Below are 25134 nucleotides of genomic sequence, written 5' to 3'. Positions count from 1 at the left end.
GTTAATTAGGCAATAGTAAAGGGTAGGAAGGTGTTCTGTACAGAAGCACAGCATTTATTCATTCAACAAATATGTCTTGCATGCCTTCTCAGTGCCAGCCAAGTCTAAGCTTTGAGGTTAAGCATAGGCAAAGCATACATGATTTCTCTATGAAGCTTACATTCTAAGCACACATCATAATAAATAAGCAAGTTTTATACTATGAGTAAGGTGATAAGAACTGTAAAGAAAAGACTGGGGAGGGGAGCGCTTTTACCTGGAGTGGTCAGGGGATGCTTCCTTGAGAAGGTGGCATTTAAGTAGAAACTCAGACAAAGTAAGGGAGGTGTTTGGAAGGTGCGCAGGTCCTATGGGGCCTTTTGTATTTGAAAAACTGAAGAAAGACTATAAATGAAACATAAAGAACACCTATTGTTCTAGGAAGATATTTGTTTCTAATAAAAAAGAACCAGAAACAGGCATCTAGTTTTAGAGGTTGTTCTAGTGAAAACACCTTCCGGAGAAAAGGCAGAGCTATTGAAGTTCCATTTGTAGATATGTTCTTCTATACACTTGAACACTTGAGAGCCCAACTAGATGTATTAAAGTTGTCTAAGGCCCGGACTGAGGAGATTTCTGGCATATAAAAGGCATTTGGACTATATTGCTAAATGACCTTAATCTTTTTTTTTTTTTTACTAATAACAACCTAATTACCATTTTTTTCTTTTCTTTTCTTATGTTATGTTATGTTATGTTAGTCCCCATACAGTACATCATTAGTTTTTGATGTAGTGATCCATGATTCATTGTTTGCGTATAACACCAGTGCTCCATGCAATACGTGCCCTCCTTAATACCCATCATCAGGCTAACCCATCCCCTCCACCTGCCTCCCCTCTAGAACCCTCAGTTTGTTTCTCAGAGTCCATAGTCTCTCATGGTTCATCTCCCCCTCCGATTTCCCTCCCTTCATTTTTACCTTCCTTCTCCTAATGTCCTCCATGCTATTCCTTATGTTCCACATATGAGTGAAACCATATGATAATTGACTTTCTCTGCTTGACTTATTTCACTTGGGATAATCTCCTCCAGTCCCATCCATGTTGATGCAAAAGTTGGATATTCATCCTTTCTGATGGCTGAGTAATATTCCATTGTATATATGGACCACATCTTCTTTATCCATTCATCTGTTGAAGGGCATCTCAGCTCCTTCCACAGTTTGGCTATTGTGGACATCGCTGCTATGAACATTGGGGTGCATATGACCCTTCTTTTCACTACATCTGTGCCTTTGGTGTAAATACCTGGTAATGCAATTGCTGGGAAATGACCTTAATCTTAAAGTTAGTGTCTACTATTATGGAGAAATAAAGGTATATCAAAAGAATGTATACAGACAAGCATCCTCTTCTGAAGAAGAATAACCTGGAAAAAACAATTTTAGAACAGAATATTAAATATATGCATGTTCAGTTTCTCACTCCTCTGATGAAGTTAATAAACTTGTTTACTGGAGGAGATTATGCTAAGTGAAATAAGTCAAGCAGAGAAAGTCAATTATCATATGGTTTCACTTATTTGTGGAACATAAGGAATAACATGGAGTACATTAGGAGAAGGAAGGGAAAAATGGCGGGGGGGAATTGGAGGGAGAGATGAACCATGAGAGACTATGGACTCTGAGAAACAAACAGGGTTTTAGAGGGGAGGGGGGGGATTGGTTAGCCTGGTGATGGGTATTAAGGAGGGCACGTACTGCGTGGAGCACTGGGTGTTATACGAAAACAATGGATCATGGATCACCACATCAAAAACCAATGATGTATTGTATGGTGACTAACATAACAAAATAAAATTTAAAAAAATAAAAATAAAAAAATAAAGATTTTTGAAGATAAGAAAGGTCTCTAAGAACTAACATACATTCACTAAAATCAAGACATGAAAACTAACTTTATATCAGATGACATTAAAATAGCTCGTACAAATATTATGTGGCATTATTAAGACAGATTCTTTGGTGGATTTATTAAGTTCAATGATCTGATGGAGTGGCATGCATACAAAGTATTTTGATTTACTTAAAATATTTTGTAAAGCCTTCTATGGCATGTCTATGGGTAAGGTGAGCCTTCTTATCCCTCTATGGGCTGGTGGAGAACGTTTGTGTTTTAAATATATTCTTTCCTGGTACCTGATTTATGTGGCAGAGAATTGGACTGAAAATGATTGGATTCCTTTATTCACCCTACAGTGTCAGAAAATTTGGGAGAAAGAAGCCATTTGAGGATTTAGCTGGGACACTATGTACCTTTTGCCTGAATAGGAGGGGTTAATGGATGATTCCCTCTCCCACATGACTTTAGATTTATAAGAATGTCGTATAAAGTTAGAATGTCACATTCAAATGTCATATACTTGTCTTTCATGTTTTAACTCAGGAAGGGTATGTTTATTTGAAATTTTGCTGCTTGTAAAAAGTAATATCTTTAAATCAATTAAGTTTTTGTTGAGGAAGGTCTGATTTCCCATCCATACATGAAAATGTAAATACACGTATATAACTGTACACAAATGTGTATATATGTATATATATTTACATTTATGTACATTTACATTTTCTCTAATGAATGGATATATATGTGTATATGATTAATAGTAAATGAAAGCAGGGGCTCCTGGGTGGCTCAGTCGTTAAGCGTCTGCCTTCGGCTCAGGTCATGATTCCAGGTCCTGGGATCGAGCCCCGCATCGGGCTCCCTGCTCAGCGGGAAGCCTGTTTCTCCCTCTCCCACTCCCCCTGCTTGTATTCTTCCCTCTCTCGCTGTGTCTCTCTCTGTCAAATAAATAAATAAAATCTGTAAAAAAAAATATATATATATATATATATATATATTAAAAAAATAGTAAATGAAAACAAATGATATAGATTCTTAGTAAATTAATGCAATCCTGGACATGATATAGTGTCTAGATTACGAGGACCAATAATTAGATTCTGTGTTGGTTTGAATACACTTTGTATTTTCGCATTTTAGCCAGATTTTAACAGGATGGTGGCATGTAAAGAATGTTTACAGAAGCAGGGATTCTTTAATTTCAAGAAAAACCTACGCAGAGATAAGGGACATGTATTGTCTTGTAGAAAGAGGAAGGCTTTTCTCTCTGTTTCTTCAGAAGATTGTATCAAAAATAAGCTGAAGCTGATAAGCCTGGATAGCCTCTGCCCAGATTTCTTTCCTGAGCCCAATTTATTCTATCCCATGTTCTTCTGGATATATCGAACTTGAAGTCCAAAATGCATCTCAGGCTCAACAAGGTGAAACTTAACTTCTTGTGCCCTACTTCCTTCTAAACTCGCTTCCTTTGCTGACTTCCCCATTTTTGTTACTACGCAGCCATTCACCATGACACCTGTAACAGAAACCTGGAATCATTCCCGACCGCTCCCTTTCCTTTCCCTGTGAGCCCTCTGCATGTCATCAGTCACAGAATTTGTTCATTGTCTCTCATATTCATTGTTTCATCTTTGTTCCTGTCCCTATTTACTCTAGGTAAAGTCCTTGCCTGAACTTTTACCTCTCTTTAATCCAATTTCTGCATTAAAGTCAGTGTGAGCTCTCAAAAGCTGTTTATTACAGTTTCTCCTCTGCTTAAAATCTTTAGTTGCTTTCCATTCTCTAGAGTCTGATCACTTAGGCCTGCAAAGATTTTTATTGCCTGACCCCTACCTGTCTCTCAATACGTGTCTTCTCTTAGCTCCCACATATCCCCTAACCTATGTTCTATTTCTATAAGCCATTTCTGATACTATGTCACTGTCTTTGTATATGCTATTCCTGTTACTCAGAATAGTCATGTTTGTCGTCTGCTTTGAAAACTACTTTATGTAGAAAACTCAGTTCAATTTTTTTTCTCCGTAAGGCTGTTATTTCTACATGACAACTCCCTATTTGAGCCACTTCATATCATAATTATGTCTCTGTTGTTTGGAAGGAAAATAGTCTGCTAAAAGGTAGCTGGTCAGAAAGGCTCTAATGTCCTCTTCTCTATCATGGCTTGAAAATGGGGAATGCAATTAAAAGTACTTATAGTATATACCTTTGGGACAATTTGGGGAGGAAAAAAGTCTAGGGAATGTTAAAAAAGACTGTAGAACTGAGAAATAGAGATTATTTATGAAGAAGAATATGGATGAAAATATTTTTGATGTTTCTCTCTAGTTCCTAATTCTATACTTGGTGAATAAAAAGCATATTTAAAAAAAATTTAAATCTAATGGAAATAATTTCACTAAGCCAAGTGTCAACAATTGTTGCCCATGAAACAATAATTATAATTATTAACACTTTTGTGTGCTCATTTTCCAAAAATTTTATATACTTTGTATGTAATACTCTCCCTATTTCACAAATGAAAAAGTCAATGCATAATGGAGTTAAATCCAAGTTCACGCAGCTTTCAGGTGGCAGAGCTGGGACTGGTGTCCAGATCTGTGTGATTTCTCCTAATCTCTCAATTTCACAGAAGAAAATTACTATGTGATTTTGAGAAAATTAGTACAGGGGAAATATATGCAAGTATAATAGAATAATATTTTTATGAATATAAGTGTATATATATGAATATATTGAAATGATGACATTCTTTATGAATACAATTCTAATATGGTCTAAAGAGAATTCCGGCCTTTATGGGCTCTAAAAAACCCCTAACCTTCATATTATGGCACACTTAAAAACTTTTTTTTGATCAGAGCACCCAGAAAAGTACACAAATCATAATTTTAGGTCAAGACATCACAAAGGTAACATACCTGTAGTTCCACATCAAATAAAAAGATAATATGTTGCCAACAATTGAGACAGTCCTATCAAACCCTATCATAGTCATAAACTTTTCACACTTCCTCAAAGTTAACCTTTATCCTGATTTATAATGCCTCAGAATAGTTTTATTTTTAACCTAATGTAAATGCAATTGCATAATATATAGTTTTGTAACTGCCTTTTTTTCACTCAATGATGTGTTTGTGAGTTGCATCCATGATGCATATCACGTTTGTTCATTAATTTTCATGGCTGAATAGTATTCCTTCTTGTGAATATACAATTTAATTATATATTCTACTGTTCAGAAAATTTGGGCTGGTTCCAGTTTGGGATCATTATGAATAACACTGCTGTGAACATAATTGTACATATATTTTCATGAATATATGTATGCTTTTGTATTGAGTATATACCTAAGATTGCAATTGCTGGATTACTGGGTATATGCATATTTAGCTTTATAGGCATTACAAAAGAGTTTTCCAAAGTTGATGCATAAATTTATACTCACATCAGTAGTGGATAAAGGTACAAATTGTTTCACATCCTCATCAGTACTTGATATTGTCAGATTGTTAATGTGAGCCTTGATGGTGGTTTTATAATGGCATTTCTTGTGAACATTTGCATGTAGTGATGACTTATAAGATTAAAAACATAATGACAGTTGTTTCATTAACTATTTGAAATATCTATTTTTTTTTGAAATGCCTGTTTGTTGGATTATGTGTATTTCTCTTAGTGACTTGTAGTTATTTAAAATATGTATTCAGGATTTTAATCCTTTGTTGATATCTAGGTTACAATTTCTTTTTTTCTTTCTTCTTCTTCTTCTTCTTCTTTTTTTTTTTTTGCTTTTACTAGGTGCCTTGCCCTTTTACTTTTTAATGATATCTTTTTTAATAAACAGAAGTTTTAAGTTCAATATACTCTACTTAAGTATTTTCTGTTATGGTTAGTGTATTTTTGTTCTGAGCTTAAAAATAAAATTTTCTACTCTGTGACCCAAAATATATTCTCCTGAATTGTCATATAGAGACTTAATTGCTTTACCTTTCATATTACAATCCATCTAGTATTTCTGGTGTGAGGAAGGAATGAATGTCCATTTTCTTCCCATTTAGATCAAACTAAAATAACATGATTTATTTCAAAGACAATTCTTAATGTTCTGCATTGTCACTTTTTTTTATTCTTATGTTAATCCCCATACATTACATCATTAGTTTTAGATGAAGTGTTCCATGATTCATTGTTTGTGCATAACACCCAGTGCTCCATGCAGAATGTGCCCTCCTCAATACCCACCACCAGGCTAACCCATCCTCCCACCCCCCCATTGTCACTTTTAATAAAATGCTTATACATATATGGGTCACTTTATAGACTCCAATCAAGTTTCATTTGTACATTTCCCTGTAGTTATGACAATACCACATTGTTTTAATTACTATGGCTTTATGATAAATTTTGACATCTGGTAGTATTGTACAAGAAAAATTGAACCAGTTGGTACAATGGGCAAGGAGGAATTTATTCAAGACTATTTCAATTAGAGATCAAGACTATTGTAATAGGGAAGAGATTTAACTCAGTTCCCCTGAACAAAATGCAGACGAGTTTGTAAGTGCTGGAACGAGCTGACATAAAAGTACTGGAGGACCTTTGTGAGGTTGGGTAGTCAATGTGGTTATGCCGTCTCTGTTTGCTTAATTGTCCCTGATCAGAATTAGGCTCCTACCCTCTCAGAGTTTGGGACACAGGGGCACTATCTTTCTTGATAATTTCATTTCAAAGGGATGGCTTTCAGGTCCTTGAGAAAGACATTCTTGGGTTGTAGAAGATTTACATCTCAAAGGAGCAGAGAAAAATTTACAATTGCTAATTCCCTAAAGTAAGTGCTCTAAGAAGAGGAAGGGGCCTATAGCCAAAGTTTAGTCAAGCTGAAGGAAACTCTATCTTAGTTAATGTAAACCTGTCACATTTGTTTTCTCCTTTTAAAAGATTAACTTGGCTATTTTTGTTTATTCACATTTCCATGTCTGCCCCCCGCATCCTGCTATGATCTTAATTGGGGTTTATTGACTATATAGATTAATTTGTGGTGAACTAATATCTTTATTATGTAAAGTTCTTCAGTTCATGAATATGGAATAGCCTTTGATTTATTTAGGCCTTTATTTTCTCCCAATAATGGTTTATGGTTTCCAGGATAGTGGGTCTTAGACTTTTTATGAGATTTATTCCTTAATTGATATTTTTCGTTATTTTTGCTGTTGCTGTAAATGGAGCTTTTCAAAATTTCATTTTCTATCTGTCTTTTGCTTATAGGGAGAAATACTCCTTGATTTTTATTCCTTGGCTTTGTATTCAGAGATCATTGCTAAATTTACTTATAATTTGAATAGTTTATCTGTCGCACCACTCAGATGTACGTATACAGGTTGTTTGTAATTACTGTTTTGCTTCTCCCTTTCCAATCATTGTTCATTTAATCAGTCTTTCTTGCCTTATTGTGCTGTATGCTCTAGTACAATGAGATTATTGTTGATCTGTTTCTCATTTTAGGTCTCAGAGGTGAGGCTTCTAGTAAATCACCATAAAGTATGATATCTCTTATAGGCTTGTTGTAGATGATTTTTATTCCTAATGTTCTAAAAGGCTTCATCATTACTGGGTGCTGGATTTTAGCAAACATTTTTTTTCAGGATCACTTGAAATGATCATATTAGTTTCTTCTTTATTCTCTTAATATGTAAAATCACACTGCTTCATTTTCTAGAGCTAAAATACCCTTGCATTCCTGATGTAAGCCAAACATAGATGATGGTATGTATAATCTTTTTTATTTGTTGCTAGATTTCTTTGCTATCATTTGCTAACCTTTGATTTAGAATTTTCCCATTGGGTCCATGAGAGAGATTGGCCTGTTGTTTTCCTTGTCATAGGTTGTTGCTAGGTTTAAGTGCTTGATTGTGCAGGCTTCGGAACTTGCCATTTGTGCCTAGAACTTTCTTTACTGGAGAAGTTTTAAATGAAAACTTAAATATAGTTAAATAAGACTTTCCATTTTTCATTTCCACCTTCCCGTTTCTTCTCCATTTTCCATTTTTTTTTGGTGTCAGTTTGAGTAGTTTATGTCTTTCTAGGAATTTGTGTTTTGCCCCTAAAATTACAAGTATATTCAGGGACGCCTGGGTGGTTCATTCGGTTAAGCGTCTGCCTTTGGTTCAGGTCATAATCCAGGGTCCTGGGATCGAGCCCCGTGTCGGGCTCCCTGCTCAGCGGGGAGCCTGCTTCTCCCTCTGCCTTTCCCTCTCCCCCTGCTCCTGTGCTCTCTCTCTCTCACTCACTCTCTCAAATAAATAAAATCTTTTAAAAAAATAAAATAAAGTTACAAGTATATTCAAATAAGGTTCTGTTTAATCCACATGGTATTTAATAATGTTTTTATTAGTTATCAATGTTTGAAGTTTAGGAAATGTGATATGAAACTATAAATGTCTAACGTCTGTAGAAAAAGCCACTGATCTGGTTGGTGATCCTTTGCCTGTTCTCCTATCTATTAACCTCAGTAAGAATTAAATAGCTCTGCCACCTTTAGCAGGAGCTCTCCAATTAGCTACAATCCCCATTATTCCCCATTCTCTTATACCTAGATTATTTTGTACATTTTATTGTGCATATACCTTAGAATTTGTGATTTCTTATAGATGGAATAGTTCAGTGCATAGAGTTAGAATGAGGCATAGAGGGATATCTGTTTTCCACTCACTTGATTACAAATAAGACATATAATGGATTATGTTCCTGTTTTAGAATTTAAAAGTCAAAGATTTTCAACTCTTGTATAAAATATAAGCCATAACAGACTGTAGGTAAAATATGAAAAACTAGTCGTTTTAGTGTCATGTTGAAATGTTTTTCTATATCCTGTATTATATTCTGTATTATATCCAGACTTACCACATCTGGAAACAAAAGCTAATTTTCCACCAACTAAGCTCTAAAGTTGAGATACTTGTATCTCAATAATTTATCACCATTTTCAGAGCATTTTCACATTTGTTGACCTGGCTAGGAGGCTACCAGGCCAGATACTAGTATCTCCCGTTCACTAGTGGAAATCTAAACCATAACATGATTAAGTGTTTGTGGAGAGATATTACTGAGTTGGGCAACAATAGAACTGGGACAAGAATCCAGGCAATCTGTACTTCAGGCCTGGAGATGTGTACGAGGTGAGCAGATTCAGAGATGCTGCTATACGATTAATGCCCATTGTAAGTAGTAAAGATCTAGAATTTGAGGTGGAGAAGACAGGACTTCACATATGATTCTGACCTCCTGTGGCTCTTCAGATTTACCATAAATAGCTCTCTTGTTGCCATAAATGACTGGTAGGCAGGTATTTAATGAAGAAGAAAGAAAAAAAAAAAAGGTTCTAAGACAATACTTAGGAGAAAATCCCTGTATCAGTAACTACAGAGGTGTTATGGAGCTTTGAGACATTTGTATACTATGTGAAATTCATATATTGCATTAAGCACAACGATAAGGAGACCCCCCTCAAGAAGTCCAGAGACCGTAAGGCATAAAACAGTCAGGAACAGTAAAACCTTAAATTGCCAAAGAATGCCCAGGAATCCAGTGGACACTGGAAAGGATACGCTCATGCTGGAATGCTCCTTAGGACTCCTACTCTTTATTTCCTGGTATCCCAATTGAATAGACTGTTGGGAGCTGGAGAGTACAGAGTTTATTAAGCTGCCACAGAACATTAAATAATAGCCTGCAAATAATGCATCAACAACTCGGCCTTTCTGGCTTTATTCATTAGCACTTTATAAACTCAGAAATAATATATGGATCTGACTGTAATGGCACAAGGGAACATGCTTCTTCAAGTTAAAAATCTTACTATGTTTTTAGCATAATCACCAAGACAAAATTTCATTAACGAATCAGTCATATTTACCTTTGAAAAATGACTTTGTGAAAGAGCACATGTTATTGATCTGGGAGTGTAAGTATTTTCTGATTTTTAAAAATACTTTAAACAGGGGCGCCTGGGTGGCTCAGTCGTTCAGCGTCTGCCTTCGGCTCAGGTCATGATCCCAGGGTCCCGGGATCAAGCCCCACGTCGGGCTCCCTCCTCGGCGGAAGCCTGCTTCTCCCTCTCCCACTCCCCTTGCTTGTGTTCCCTCTCTCACTGTGTCTCTCTCTGTCAAATAAATAAATAAAATCTTAAAAAAAAAAATACTTTAAACAAATAGGGAGGTAAAATGTCAAAAATGTTTGTAGATGAAATTATAACATTAGGCTTCAAATCCTTGTTAAGTAGGTTAGATAAAATGTGTGATTAAGTCTAGTCAAACTTCTGCCAAAATTAAATATGAAAATACTCAAAAAGGATTCAGCATCTGTACGTCTCACTAGGTTCTGTAGCACGCATTACAAGGCATATTGAATGTTGCATGTTCTGCTGAGTAAATGACATCATGAAAGAACACAGGCTTGTAGCCAGCTGGATCTGAGGTCAGATCCCAGAAACTCAATCCTGTGGCCTCTGTGGCCTTAGACAAGCCTCTGTGGCCTTAGATAAGCTACTAACTCTTCTCCGTGTCCGGGTCACCTGTAAACTGCACCTTTAGAGGTGGCAAGTATACCTTCACAGGTTCCTTGAGTTTGGTCAGGAAGTACTACAGGATCATTTAAACAGGAGTAAGAATGAGAATTTCAGAGAAACCTACAATAAGTGTTTCCCAGTACATCGGACACATTTTTCCACCCTGGATCGTATGTTAGACAGTGAAGATATAAGGCGTGCCATTTTATAATATGCTGCTTTGGTTAGCAGTTTGTGGAAGCATGTAAAATTGAGAAGAGAATCATAGAGTTGGCTAAACAGTAGTCAGTAGTTACTCTGCCCCATTTCTAGCCTCGTGATGGGTATTAGTTCATATCTTTCGATGAGTTACTTGCTGTTATTTCCACGTTGCCATAGGTAAGGTGAAGTTGCTTATCCTTTTTAACTCTGCTGTGTTTATTAAGTAGGAAAGAAAAATAAAAAATGTTAATTTTCAGAAGCCTCATTACACATAAAAGTCATTTAGCTGGGGAATATATCCCAGGGTCTGAAACTAAAATAAAATGAGATGGGCTCTCTGGTGTCTCCCTTTCTCATAAATCCCAGTTGCTGCTGTGTTGTGTGGTCTATGTTCCTTTCTTAGTGGACAGACTCCTGGGACCGCTTTATTTCTTCATGCTGGTCTTGATGGGCACAGTTCAGCTCTCACATTCTATCCTTGGCCTCAATAAATTCAAGGGTCAAGATACTTAAGTTTTACTTTCCAGGCTTGTCAAATTTTCCTCAGTTGCCTTTACCCAAATGTTCCTCTGATAGCCAGTTTTCACTTTTGCTTTGAAAAACCAACTCAACCAAACAAAGGAACTCAGATGAGAAATGTCCTTGGCGTGTATAACGATATGGGATATAAATTAAATGGGAGGGGGAAAGCTTCCCCACTGCAGATCTAAGCACAGATGATAATGGAGTTGTGATTTAGCCCATGAAAGTGTGTTAGAGTAAGTAAACTGACATTTAGCTTCTCTTACTACTGAGATAGAATGAGAACATAAATAAAAATTAATTTCTTCTTATCACTTCATGAGATGTTATAATTCATTTTCATTTATGTACATACTGTTTTCATAGCTTTACAAAAATATGCATTACTTCTAAAAGCTCAAAGGATTCATATACTTAAATGGAAACTCAGAGAAATACTTTTTTCTCTAGAGGTTTCTAATCCTAATGCAGTGATTCTTTAAAAAAATTATTTAGCTTTCTGTCAATCCCATTCGATCCAATCTCTTAGACTTGTTACATCCCTTTAGGCAATGATAGGAACCAGCATCTTTGAGTGATTATAGAGCTGACTGATAATCTTCCAATTGCTTAGTTCTATTCTTTGTAATTCAAATTAGGGCCAATATATCTAAGGAACAACCAGATAAATCCATAAATTCAAGCACTGTGTACATCTATTTATATTTGTGCATACGGCATTACAAAAATCTACCTGTGGGCAGACATGTACAGCATATGAGCAAGCAATTTCTAATTCACTTATCTAATTTTACTGAGGCGAGTAAAAAGCATCCTGCCCACATTATAACAGAAGTGACTTAGATTCAGTTCATTGAGTGTTTTCTGAGAGTAAGATAGGTTTAACCAGTGGAATGTGTTAATAAAGGGTAGGTATGCTCTCTTGTGTTGGAAATCTTTAAAGAAGAATATATTTGAAGTATAAACAACTACTTGTGAAGATTTAGTAAGTACCTTTCTAGAGTGAGTAGGGTAAAATAGATGACCCTTGCTGGGTCTTGGAAGATTTGAAATAAACACAATGATCAAACAAAATGTAAATAACTATTAACACTTACATAACTCAGTTCAAATTAAAACTGCTTTCTAATATATAATCTTGCTTAATATTTGTAGCAGTTCTTTCAGGGGTTGGTATGATTATTGTCTTTGAGAGAAAGGAAATGATTTAGCCACGAATTTCCAGAAAGTCACTTGATTTTGTTTGGGAGGTGGGATAATAATATTAAAAAAAACCCTCAAAGAATTGCCCGAATCATTACAAAAGAATGTCGTGTTTAATTTTTTTTTTCCTTGGGGCACTTGGGTGGCTCAATTGGTGATTGAGTGTCCAACTCTTGATTTCGGCTCAGGTCATGATCTCAGGGTCATGAGATTGAGCCTTGTGTGTCAGGCTCTGCGCTCAGCAGGGAGTCTGCTTGTCCCTCATGCTCTGCTCTTCCCCACCCCTGCCCCCACTCACTCTCTCTTTCTTCTCTCTCTCTCTAAAATAAATAAATAAATCTTTAAAAAAAGTTTTTATTTTTGTAATTTGAGAAGACATACACGTGTTGGTAATCCAAGCAATTGACTGACCTAACACTTAAATCTAAGTTGTTTAGCTCAAGATATTTGTGTCTTCCCCACATAAAACACAAAATTACAGAGTGATAGTGTTTATATATTTGGGAAGTTGAATCACAATAAATTATTAAAAATCTCTTCTATTTAAATAATTTTTAATAATTTTACTCTAGTAATTGTAATGCACTTTCTAAAATTTTCCCACTGTAATAAATACATCTTTACTTTCAACAACTTTAGTTTTGTGAGCTATTTTGTAATGCCATGGAATCAGTCCCTCTTATATATGTCTTTTGTGTTAGTTTGTTAGGGCTGCCATAACAAAATACCAAAGACTGGGTAACCTAGATAACAGAAATTGTTTTCCTCACAGTTCTGGAGGCTTGAAGTCCAAGATCAAGGTATTGGCAGGTTTGGTTCCTTCTGGGGCCTTTCTCCTGGGTTTGCAGATGGCTGTCTTCTCACTGTGTCCTCACATGATCTCTCCTATGTGCCCACATGTCCCTCATGTCTTTCTGTGGGTCCAGATTTCCTCTTCTTTTAAGGATACCTGTCAGATTAGATTAGATCAGCCTCATTTTAACTTAAAATCCCTATGTAAAGGTCATATCTATAAAGGCCCTGTCACCTAATACAGTCACATTCTGTAGTAGAGGGGGGTAGAGCTTCAGCATATGAAAAATTTTTAAAGATTTTATCTATCTATCTATCTATCTATCTATCTATCTATCTATCTATCTATTTAAGAGAGAGAGAGAGAACATAAGCAGGGGGAGCAGCAGGCAGAGGGAAAAGCAGACTCCCCACTGAGCAAGGAGCCTGATGCGGGACTTGATCCCAGGACCCTGGGATCATGACCCAAGCTGAAGGCAGACGCTTAACTGACTGAGCCACCCAGGCGCCCCTTCAACATATGAATTTTAAGGAGACACAGTTCAAATGTCCATTGAATGAAGAATAGATAGAGAAGATGTGGGGTATAAACACACACACACACACATACACAATGGAATATTACTTAACCACCAAAAATAATAAAATCTTGCCATTTGCAATGACATGGATGGAGCTAGTGAATATTATGTTAAGTGAAATAAGTCCATCAGAAAAAGATACCATATGATTTCACTCATATGTGGAATTTAAAAAACAAAGCAAATGATCATAGGGGAAAAATTGAGAGAGGCAAACTAAGAAACAGACTCTTAACTGTAGAGAACAAACCTATGGTTACCAGAGGGGAGGGGGGTGGGGGAATGGGTGTAATATGTGATGGGGATTAAGGAGTGCTCTTGTTGTTGTTGTGAGCACAGGGTGATGTATGGAAGTGTTGAATCACTATATGTACACTAGAAACTAATATTACACTGTGTGTTAACTAACTAGAATTTAAATAAAAACTTAGAAAAAGATATAAATGTTTCAAAACATAACTGTAGATACATATTGGAATAGTTCTGTGCTGAACTCATTGAAACTACAATGCATATTATATGTCCTTCAACTAACATCGTCTTTCATTAAGATATAAGTCTTTGTAAATGTGTGTGTACAATCATATGGGAATAGTTGTATTCTTAACTCACTGAAACTACAGTGTGTATAACACTGTAATGCATCCTTCAACTAACACCTCTCATTAAGATATAAATGTTTCTAAATAAAAGCATAGATTAAAAAAAAAAGGATACATGATTCAGCCCATAACTTCTTTTTATTTCAAGTTTTCATTTAAATGCTAGTTAGTTAACATGTATGGTAAAATTGGTTTCAGGTGTAGAATTTAGTGATTCATCACTTACCTCTAACACCCAGTGGTAATCACAAGTGCCCCCCTTAATGCCCATCATCCATTTAGCCCACCCCCCACCCACCTCCCTGCCTCAACCCTCAGTTTATTCTCTATAGTTAAGAAGCTCTTGTGGTTTGCTTCCCTCTCTCTCTTTTTTCCCCTTCCCCATACGTTCATCTGTTTTGTTTCTTAAATCTCACATATGAGTGAAATCATATGGTATTTGTCTTTGATGGACTTATTTTGCTTAGCATAATACACTCTAGCTCCATCCACATCATTGCAAAAGGCAAGATTTCATTCTTCTTGATGGCTGAGACCTAAATGTGAAACAGGAAACCATCAAAATCCTAGAGGAGAACATAGGCAGCAACCTCTTTGACCTTGGCCATAGCAGTTTCTTACTACACACGTTTCTGGAGGCCAGGGAAACAAAAGCAAAATGAACTATTGGGACTTTGTCAAGATAAAAAGCTTCTGCACAGCAAAGGAAACAATCAATAAAACTAAAAGGTAACCTATGGAATGGGAGACGTTTGCAAATGACACATCTGATACAGGGTTAGTAGCCACAATCTATAAAGAACTTATCAAACTCAACACCCAAAGAACAAATAATCCAATCAAGAAATGGGCAGCAGGCATGGACAGACATTTCTCCAAAGAAGACATACAAATGGCCAAGAGACACGAAAAAATGCTCAACATCACTCGGCATCAAGGAAATACAAATCAAAACCACGTTGAGATGCTACCTCACACCTGTCAGAACAGCTAAATTAACAACGTAAGAGACACCAGATGTTGGCGAGGATGTGGAGAAAGGTAACAGTGTTGGTGGGAATGCAAGCTGGTGCAGCCACTCTGAAAAACAGTATGGAGGTTCCTCAAAAGTTAAAAATAGAACTGCCCTATGACCCAGCAATTGCACTACTAGGTATTTACCCAAGGCACACAAAAATACTGATTCAAAGTGACATATACACCCCAGTGTTTACAGCAGATAACCAGCCCATAACTTCTTTTTTTCTGTTCATTTTTGACACACAGTGTGTGTTCAATAAGTACTTGTTGTTTAGACAGATTCATGGTGGATGAATGAATGCATTAAAGACTTTCATTAACTGCAAGTTAAATTAAATATTGGATTGGCTGAGTTATAAGCCTTTAATGAATTATCAAAATTATCCATTATTATTAGAATACCAAAGGCCCTTCTTAAAACAGTTTTCTTAATAGATTGACAATGTATCTAGAAGAGTATTATTAGTTTTTTGTGACTCATTCATATAGTGGAAAAAAAACTACAGTGCAAAGTGTATCACATTAGTATATTTTGGAATTTCTATAAAATTAACAACCTTAAGGAATCTAGTGTATGGAGGTCTTTATTTGGACTTATTTAATAGGATATCCTACTAAAATTAATAAATTGTAATCATCAATCTATGAGATTATAACCCTAAGATGCTACTTCAGTTGGGAGATGATGCTATATTTATTTAGAAGTCTCAGTACATTTCCCTTCATTTATGAAGATGGTGCTTCAGTTTGAGTGTGTCTCTCCCGTGCTTGACTCCCATCTCCACTGGGGTCAAAGGGATGCAATAAACATCCCACAGTTTGGCCTTTTATATCCTTATCCTCAAATCAGGCAGATAGTATACTTTATGGCTATAAGGTAAGATTTTCTCTGAAGCTAATTTTTTTCACAACTAATCCATTCACAGATATGTTACATACCATTTTACCTGATGTGTACTGACATGGTCACTAGGGAGTTCACTTAAAGTGCTTCTAATATGTTTCAGAAAAAAAATCCCAAATACTTCATTGTAATAATTAAATGGCTAATATTGTTGAATTCATTGGTTTATATTAGCACGTTTCCTTTGATTATCTTGCATTATTATTTCAGTGCTATGGCTTCTGCCACAAACTAACATCATTCGAAAGGAGTAGAGAGTGAAACTATAAAAAGTATGAAAATCGTTACATTATGTTGAAAACAATAACGTTTTTATTGACATTTCTGAATAAAAACTGAAAACTCACTTGTGACTAAGATGCATATGAGTACATGATCATTTTCATACTGTTGTTAGTAAAATGTTTATTGCCTACTCCTGACTCATGCATGGTACTCCCTTTTTGAAAGGGTGGTAGGCTTGACAATTTTTAAGAAATTGGGTGGATCTTCAAGCCTCTTAGAAATAGGTAGATTTTTTCATGATGCTAATTACATTTGTATTTTTTGAGTCATATTTTAATGTGTTCTAGGTGGATCAATCCAAACATGTAGCATCAAGTATGCTAGAAATTATGACAAGGCTTATTATTTTAGATACCAAATATATTTGTAAAAAATATGAGTTACATTTTTTGTAGCCCTAATTCTATACAAAATAAAACATATCTCTATTTTGAGATACTTCTATCATATGGGAATAGTTGTATTCTTAACTCACTGGAACTACAGTGTGTATAACACTGTAATGCATCCTTCAACTAACATCTCTCATTAAGATATAAATGTTTCCAAATAAAAGTATAGATTCAAAAAAAAAAGACATGTTTCAGCCCATAACTTCTTTTTATTTCAAGTTTTCATTTAAATGCTAGTTAGTTAACATGTAGCCTGTCAATGAAATGTATGCCTTTAACTTCTATTGGTCAAATGTGGGTGAAGACCACTCTCGGGGCAGCTTTGACTGCATGCAGCCAACGTTCTCTAGCTCTGGAGCCTCCCAGCTTAATTGCCCAGGATTTATACACAATCAAGGTACAGCAGGTGCCCCAAACGACTCGTATGAGATGACATAAGGAAGAATGAGCCAGGTGGAGGAATCCCATGACCGAAGCACAGAAGTCATCAAACCGGGGGTCCCTATGTAGGGACAAGAGTGCAGATTTGTAAAGCACCTCAAGCTGTTTCAGATGTAGTGCCTGAGAGGAAGGGGTCAACCCCCACAAACCTTGCACATATGATTTAAAAGACACATGGCAGCCGCAGTGTTTTTCAGCGGCGACATAGGGACAGGGTAATTCACTTACTGGCTCCGAAGGCCTACAGAAAACCCAAGCTGCCGGCTCCGCTGCAGAAACACGGTGTTGGTCAAAAAAAAGGGAGCTTCCTCGGAGCAATTCTGCAACAGGTAGCCAATCTGAATCCTACAGACCACTCATATACCTTAAAGGATTATGTTTTAAAAGCGCTTCGAAGAGACTGGCCCGGATATGGTGAAATAGACAGAAATAGACAGAAGGTCGTTAGGCAGAGCTCTCTAGCACACTCATTCTGTCTCAGAATGCTGCAAGCACCGGCCATTCAGAATCTCCTGCATGTTCTAGAAGAGATGCTGCTTCTTCTCAGAATCAGCTTTGAGATTCAGATTTCATTGATCCTTTAATGAATAAATAAACTTGAATATCTCACCAGCAGGTCGAGTGCCTCCAACATTAAATGGTCACTTGAATCCCACCAGTGAACAATCTGCTCCAGGCCTCCTGCTGTCCCCTGCAGCCGCTGCCAGCCCTACCCCTCTGCCGCCGCCTTCAACTCACCGGCCCAGCTCCAATCCTCCTCAGATCGTAAATTCTAACTCCACTTCCCCTAGCACTCCAGCAGGCCGGGGGACTCAAGACCTACCTGTTGACAGTTTTAGTCAAAACACTAGTATCTGTCAGGACTAGCAAGACAAATATACCTCCAGGACTTCTCTGGAAACCTTAACTCTGGTTCACTTATACTGAAGTGTCCAAAGCCCATGGAGGAAGACCATTCAGTGTCTCAGGAAAAAGTCCAAAAAAGTCTAAAAACAGAAGGAAATGGGGCCAAATTAAAATGCACGACCTTGAGACAACTGAAGAAAAGGAAGAGGACCTTAAAAGAGAAGAGGAAATTGCCAAGCTGAATAACTCCAGTCCTGATTCCATTGAAGGAGTTAAAGAGGCTCCACTGAGCCTTCTTCAACAATTGAACTCCCAGATTATTTGACGAAATATATTGCTCTTGTCTCCTGTGAGACAAGGATGGCTTCAGTGCTGAGTATGATGGCCTTGCATGCCAGGATGGAGAATGTAGCTGGAAGATTTATCAAACTGGATACACAACAAAGGCAGCTTTCTTCAGGCTCAAAAGAGTATCAGAATGTTCATGAAGAAGTCTTATGAGAATATCAGAAGATCAAGCAGTCCAGTCCCAATTCTCATGAACAAAAATACAGATGCAAGTAACTTCCTAACAAGCTGACTCCCATCAGAAGACTAAGCGGTGAATTTGACCAAGAGAAGCGGTGAATTTGACCGAGAGAAGCAGTGAATTTGACCGAGAGCAAGCAGACTCATGGCACAGGACCTCTGCTTGGACCAGAAGCTGTGAATAAACCTAAGCTTATTTATTTAAAATTCCAAATGAGTTGCTATGAGATTTTTTTAAAAAATGAAACTTTGCTTGTTGAACGTTTCAGTGTTAGTAAACTTGAGTTATTTATTATTTTCCCTGTTGTACTTTGCTTCCCTGCAATTTTGAAGCTGTGTTTTCTGGTCCTCCCACTGCACCCTAAGACTTAGGTTTGTCAATAGAAATAAGTTTGTTTAATACTGGGGATCCAGTGTCTGTACTTCAACTTTTTTCCTTAAAAACTTGTGTTTGTCATTAGAAATGATTTTTTAAGATTTTATTTATTTGGGAGGGAGAGAGAGAGAAAGAGAGAGAGAGCATGACCAGCGGGAGGGGCAGAGGGAGAAGCAGACTCCCCGCTGGGTAAGGAGCCCGATGTGGGACTCGATCCCAGGACCGAGGGATCATGACCTGAGCCAAAGCTGGACGCTTAACCAACTGAACCTCCCAGGCGCCCTGAAATGATTTTTTTTTAGATATTGGGGATTCAATGTCCACACTTTAAAGTTATGTGTGTTTAAAAAAACCCAGTAATGTGCAAGGTGAAATGCTTTTGGATAAACATAAGCCTATTTTCTGACCTTTCTTATTGCAGACTCTTTGCCTTAAATGGTAGAAAACGTAGACATTTGCACAGAGTTCAAAAAAAATTAAAACATTGCTTTGGAGGGTTAAGAAATAGCAAAGTGTATGAGTATGTGTATGTGCATAGATTGTGTGTGTGTGCACAGATATGTACACACATGTGTATATACAGGCTGATTTGATCTAGAACAGTAAATCCACTCAGCAAGTTAACCATCCATTGCAATGGTTGCCTTGAGGCGTTTGCTAGTTGTGTACCTAGAGTGGGTAATCATTAGCTACATGCTTCGCACTTGGCTAGAGCAACAGGAAACATACTATGGTCTCCTTGCGTATGAATCCATGTGCTCGACCTGGATGTGGGCAGATTGTGTGATGGTGCAGAGTGGTGTGGATGTGAGCGTACATCAAGGAAAAGAGGCTGCCGCTCTCAATAGACCAAACACTGAGGTTAAACAACTGATGAGTGTTACTACTGGAGGGGTTTCTTTTTCTGGCAAATTGCTATTTGTATTGTGAGAGACAAGAGCATATCCATTTCAATGGTTTTTCAGCTTTATTAATGTTGGACAAAATCACTGTGTTATACAAATGTACCAGAGGGGCGCCTGGGTGGCTCAGTCGGTTAAGCGTCTGCCTTCGGCTCAGGTCATGATCCCGGGGTCCTGGGATCGAGCCCCACATCTGGCTCCCTGCTTCGCGGGAAGCCTGCTTCTCCCTCTCCCACTCCCCCTGCTTGAGTTCCCTCTCTCGCTATGTTTCTCTCTGTCACATAAATAAATAAAATCTTAAAAAATAAAAAGAAAAGAAAATGTAACAGGTCTGTAGTTTTGGTGCGAAATTATAAAATTAAACATCTAGGTAACCTACTTATATACTCCTATAAAGTATTTTTTGAAGAGAGATATGCAAAGAAACTTACATACATAAAATGATATTTAAAGATTTCTTTTTCATCCTGGGAGCCAGGAATATAAAAAAAGAGCAGATACATCTAACCATAACATATTATCAGTCATCAAACAGCACAAACTTTCATCTTATGGAGTTTATCTATTGATGTTGATTTAAGCTATCATTTGTTTTATCACGTGGAAACATAAGTTATGTAGTCAAAAATTCAAAAATATAAGGATTTTGAACTAATGTTGATTCAAGTTGTGATGTCTTATCATATTGTCTTTTCAAAGTGCTGCCAGTTGAAAAGGAAAGCACTATGTTTGCCAATCTGTTTTTGAAATGTTTGCCAGAATTTTGGTAGTATCTTGAATAAAGATGTTTTTCTCCAACATCCTGTAAATACATACTTACATACATACATATATACATATATACTGTTGATAATTGGTTTATGTTACACATTAAAAAAATTCCCTACTCAGGGAATATTACAATTTTTTCACTAGAATAGTTTAGAGAGAGAGAGAGAGTGAATTTAAATACTTTGTAAGAAGTATTTTTTTTACTTCTTTTTTAATTTTTTTTTAAGATTTTATTTATTTATTTGAGAGAGAGAATGAGAGAGAGCACATGAGAAGGGGGAGGGTCAGAGGGAGAAGCAGACCCCCCGCCGAGCAGGGAGCCCGATGCGGGACTCAATCCCGGGACTCCAGGATCATGACCTGAGCCGAAGGCAGTCGCCCAACCAACTGAGCCACCCAGGCGCCCCTTTTTTTACTTCTTAAGTAAAGATTATGTGTGTGTGCACAGATATGTACACACATGTGTATATACAGGCTGTATATTTAAAAATTTTTTAAGTCTACATGTGGATGTAATTTAAATCACTAACAATTTTCTTCTACAATCGGGGCATTAAGCAATTCTAATTGCACGGGATTGCTTCAAAGAAGAGTCTTTAGGTATTCTACTTAGTAGGCAGACTTTTATTCTATAGGATGTGTTTTCAAACCTAAGAAAGATACCCATTTTGCATATCATCAGTGCAAAATCCTCTTTAATTCTGTATCTATGTCTTTGCTCTCTTACATTTGCCGTGGAGACATTTCAAATGGTGGTATGGTAACTGTCTCAGACTTCTTGTTAGTATCTTTACTTTTCGGTGTCAGTTGCAAGAGTGAGTGAAGTAATCTAAAAACAAATTGAAAGGCATAGTGCTTATGTAATTATAAGCAAAAGCAGGAAGGGTGTCCTTTATAACTCCTAGTATACCTAGGAGACTCGAAATTAGATGCTTTCACAAATCATTCATGCAATTTTAAATGAAATTCGTTGGGCACCTGGGTGGCTCAGTTGGTTAAGCGACTGCCTTCGGCTCAGGTCATGATCCTGGAGTCCCAGGATCAAGTCCCGCATCGGGCTCCCTGCTCAGCAGGGAGTCTGCTTCTCCCTCTGACCCTCACTCCTCTCATGCTCTCTCTCTCTATCTCATTCTCTCTCTCAAATAAATAAATAAAATCTTAAAAAAAATAAATGAAATTCGTTAACAATTATTTGTTTGCTGATGTGGTGATGGGTTTTCTGTTCCACAGGTACTGGGAGATCGATGGGCGAACATCTGTAGATGGACCGAAGATCGCTGGGTTCTTTTGCAAGACGTCCTCCTAAAATGGCAGCGTTTTACTGACGAACAGGTGAGTCATGTGGGGAAATTGCATTGGTGAAAGACATGGTGAGATCGTAAATGGGTAAAGGAAAACATAAAATGATCTACTTCAGTAATTATTTATTTTCTTTTTTGGAATTGTTTGATTTCTTTCAGTGCCTTTTTAGTGCATGGCTTTCAGAAAAAGAAGATGCAGTGAACAAGATTCACACAACTGGTTTTAAGGATCAAAGTGAAGTGTTATCAAGTCTTCAGAAACTGGCTGTATGTATTTTTTAGCTTTCAAAACTTTTTTTTTTTTTTTCAAACCCAGTAGTTTACATTAACCCCATTATCTGGTCTTTTTATTCTTCCCAATCTTAAACCAAATGTTCATTGTTTGTGCTTAAATCATAGTCTATGCAATTATAGCATATTGTAAACTTTCTTAATTAAAATAGGGACAGCTCTATTATCTTAGACAGCTTGGGCTGCTATAACAAAATACCACAGACTGGGTGACATAAACAACAGACATGTATTTCTCACACTTGTGGAGGCTGGGAATGGCAGCCATGCCAGCAGATTTAGTTTTTGGTGAGGAATCCTTTCCTGATTTGCAGACTATACCTTTTTACTTTGTGCTCCCATGGTAGAAAGAGAGGAGGAAACTTTGTGTCTTCTTTCCATTTAAAAAAAAATTAATTTTAAAAATTGAGATATAATGGGTATGTCACATTTTATATTAGTTTCAGGAGTACAGCATAATGATTCAGTGTTTGTATATATTACAAAATGATTGCCACAATTAGTTACCATCCATCACCTCGCATAGTTACAATGCTTCTTTTTTCTTGTGATGAGAACTTTTAAGATCTATTCTCTTAACCACTTTCCAGTATGTTATTATCTTTTTAAAAGATTCTATTTATTTATTCCTAAGAGACAGAAAAAGAAAGAGAGAGAGGCAGAGGGAGAAGCAGGCTCCCCAAGGAACAGGGAGCCCGATGCAGGACTCAATCCCAGGACCCCGGGATCTGAGCCAAAGGCAGATGCTTAACCATGTGAGCCACCCAGGTGCCCCCAGTATGTTATTATTAACTGCAGTACATTTCCTTTACTTATTTACTTTATCACTGAAAGTCTGTACCTTTTGAGCAACCCTTACACATTCCCTCCTCTTATAAGGGCATGAACCCCAATATGGAGACTCCACTCTCATGATCTCATCTAAACCTAATAACCTCCCAAAGGCCCCACCTCCTGATACCATCACATTTTGTGTGTGTATATGGAGGTAGGGTTCAACATATGAATTTTGTGGGGACACAAGCATCCAGTCTATAACATTACACCCATGGATCCCCCCCGCCGCCCAGTTCATGTCTTTCTCACAAGCAAAATACATTCATTCTATCCCATGAGCCCTGGAAGTCTTAAATAGGAGAAATAGGAAAGAAGGAAGGGGTGACAGTTCCCATAAAGGTCTAAAACACAGCAAAGAAAATTCCATTAGATCTTAAGCCTCAAGAATAATCCTCTTTGGACTGATACACTGCCCTCCAGGACCACTGGAGTAACAGGATCACCTCCAGAGCTCCACAAGGTGGCCCCACCTCTTCAGTTCCATGGGGGACCACCCATGTGGCTTCTGCAGCAGCCCTACCCACAGGATTCTCGGCAGTGGCCCCGCTCCTGAGGTACTACTGGGTGGGAGCATCCTGCCCCATGAACTGGAGATGTAGCCCTACCCTTTGAAACCCAGGAAGAGCTAGCCCCGCCATCTGGGCCTGTGGTGGGAGTGGTAGCTCTTAGGATCTCTGAATCACCTACATCATTCTTCCCTCTTCTTGAGCAGTTGCACCTCTTGGGCAGCCCGCCTTCATTCTGTCTAGTTTTCTCTGTTTCCTTTAGTCCCAGCTGGCAGTGTTTCTGTTGGTATAATTCCATCTCTCGTCCTGCCTTCTGTTGAGATGGCTGACTGGGTCTCTGGTTCCCACCCACACTAATCTTATCAAATGGTCAGTCAGCCATACACTTAGTGTTCTCTTCCGAACATATTTTCTCTCTTTTTTTTTTTTTTTTTTGCAATATGGATAGGCTGAGAATTTTCCAAATCTTTAAATTCTAGTGCCTTTATGCCAAATGATTATTCTTCAATTCATTTCTCTCTTCTTGCATTTTACCGTAAGCAAGAGAAATCGTGCCACTCCTTCAACACTTTGCTTAGATATCACCGCAGCGAAATATCCAGTTCCATCGCTCACAAGTCCCGCCTTCCACAAAATGCTGAACATCAACACAATTCAGCCAAGTTCTCTGCCACTTTATAACTAGGATCATCCTTTCCCCCCATTTCCAATGATAGCTTCCTCATTTGCGTCTAAGAGTTCATCAGAATGACCTCTACCATCCATATTTATACCAATATTTTTGCCCATTTTAATTTATGTACTCTCTAAAAACATGGACACTTTCCAGATCTCCTCTTTTCTGCCAGAGCCCTCACCAGAATTGCCTTTAGGAGTCCTTTCATGGTAGTCTCAGCTTTTTCTACCATGCACCTCAGGACTCTCTCAACCTCTACCCGTTACTCAGTTTCAAAGCTGTATATACATTTTTAGGTGTTTGTTACCGCAGGACGCCACTGCTTGGTACCAATTCCTGTGTTAGTCATCTCAGACTTCTATAACAAAATATCACAGACTGGATGGCTTAAACAACAGACATTTATTTCTCACACTTCTGGAAGCTCAGAAGTATGACGTCAAGGTGCCAACTGGTTTGGTTCTTGGTGAGGGTCCTTTTCCTGGCTTCTAGACAGCACCTTCTAGCTGTATCCTCACATAGCAGAGATAGAGGAGGATCGGGTGTCTCTTCCTCTTCTTCTAAGGGCACTAATCCAGTCATGCTGCTCTACTCTCATCTTCTCATCTAACCCTAATTACCTCCCCAAAGCCATTTCTCCTAATAATACCACAGTGGGCGCTTAAGCCCTCATTTCATGAATTTTGGAAGAATACGAACATTAATTCCATA

The 25134-nt window shown here is 37.5% G+C and overlaps 1 protein-coding gene and 1 pseudogene across 8 annotated transcripts in view; both read left to right on the top strand.

Moving 5' to 3' along the window:
- The window catches only part of DMD (dystrophin), a 2113108-nt gene that overhangs the window by 641568 nt on the left and 1446406 nt on the right, over positions 1-25134 (top strand). For all 8 annotated transcript variants that reach the window (XM_064573900.1, XM_064573902.1, XM_064573903.1 and 5 more), the window contains 2 exons: positions 22043-22144; positions 22273-22380. In XM_064573900.1, the coding sequence (XP_064429970.1) occupies positions 22043-22144; positions 22273-22380 (210 nt within the window). The remainder of the gene's footprint in view (positions 1-22042; positions 22145-22272; positions 22381-25134) is intronic.
- LOC123843142 (RNA polymerase II elongation factor ELL2-like) lies at positions 15377-19235 on the top strand (annotated as a pseudogene).

The sequence above is a fragment of the Mirounga angustirostris genome, unplaced genomic scaffold (assembly GCF_029215605.1).
Source record: "Mirounga angustirostris isolate CCGP_5_RB_7025 unplaced genomic scaffold, mMirAng1.0.hap1 SCAF_11, whole genome shotgun sequence".
Lineage (NCBI taxonomy): Eukaryota > Metazoa > Chordata > Mammalia > Carnivora > Phocidae > Mirounga > Mirounga angustirostris.
This window is presented reverse-complemented; position numbering and strand designations above follow the sequence as displayed.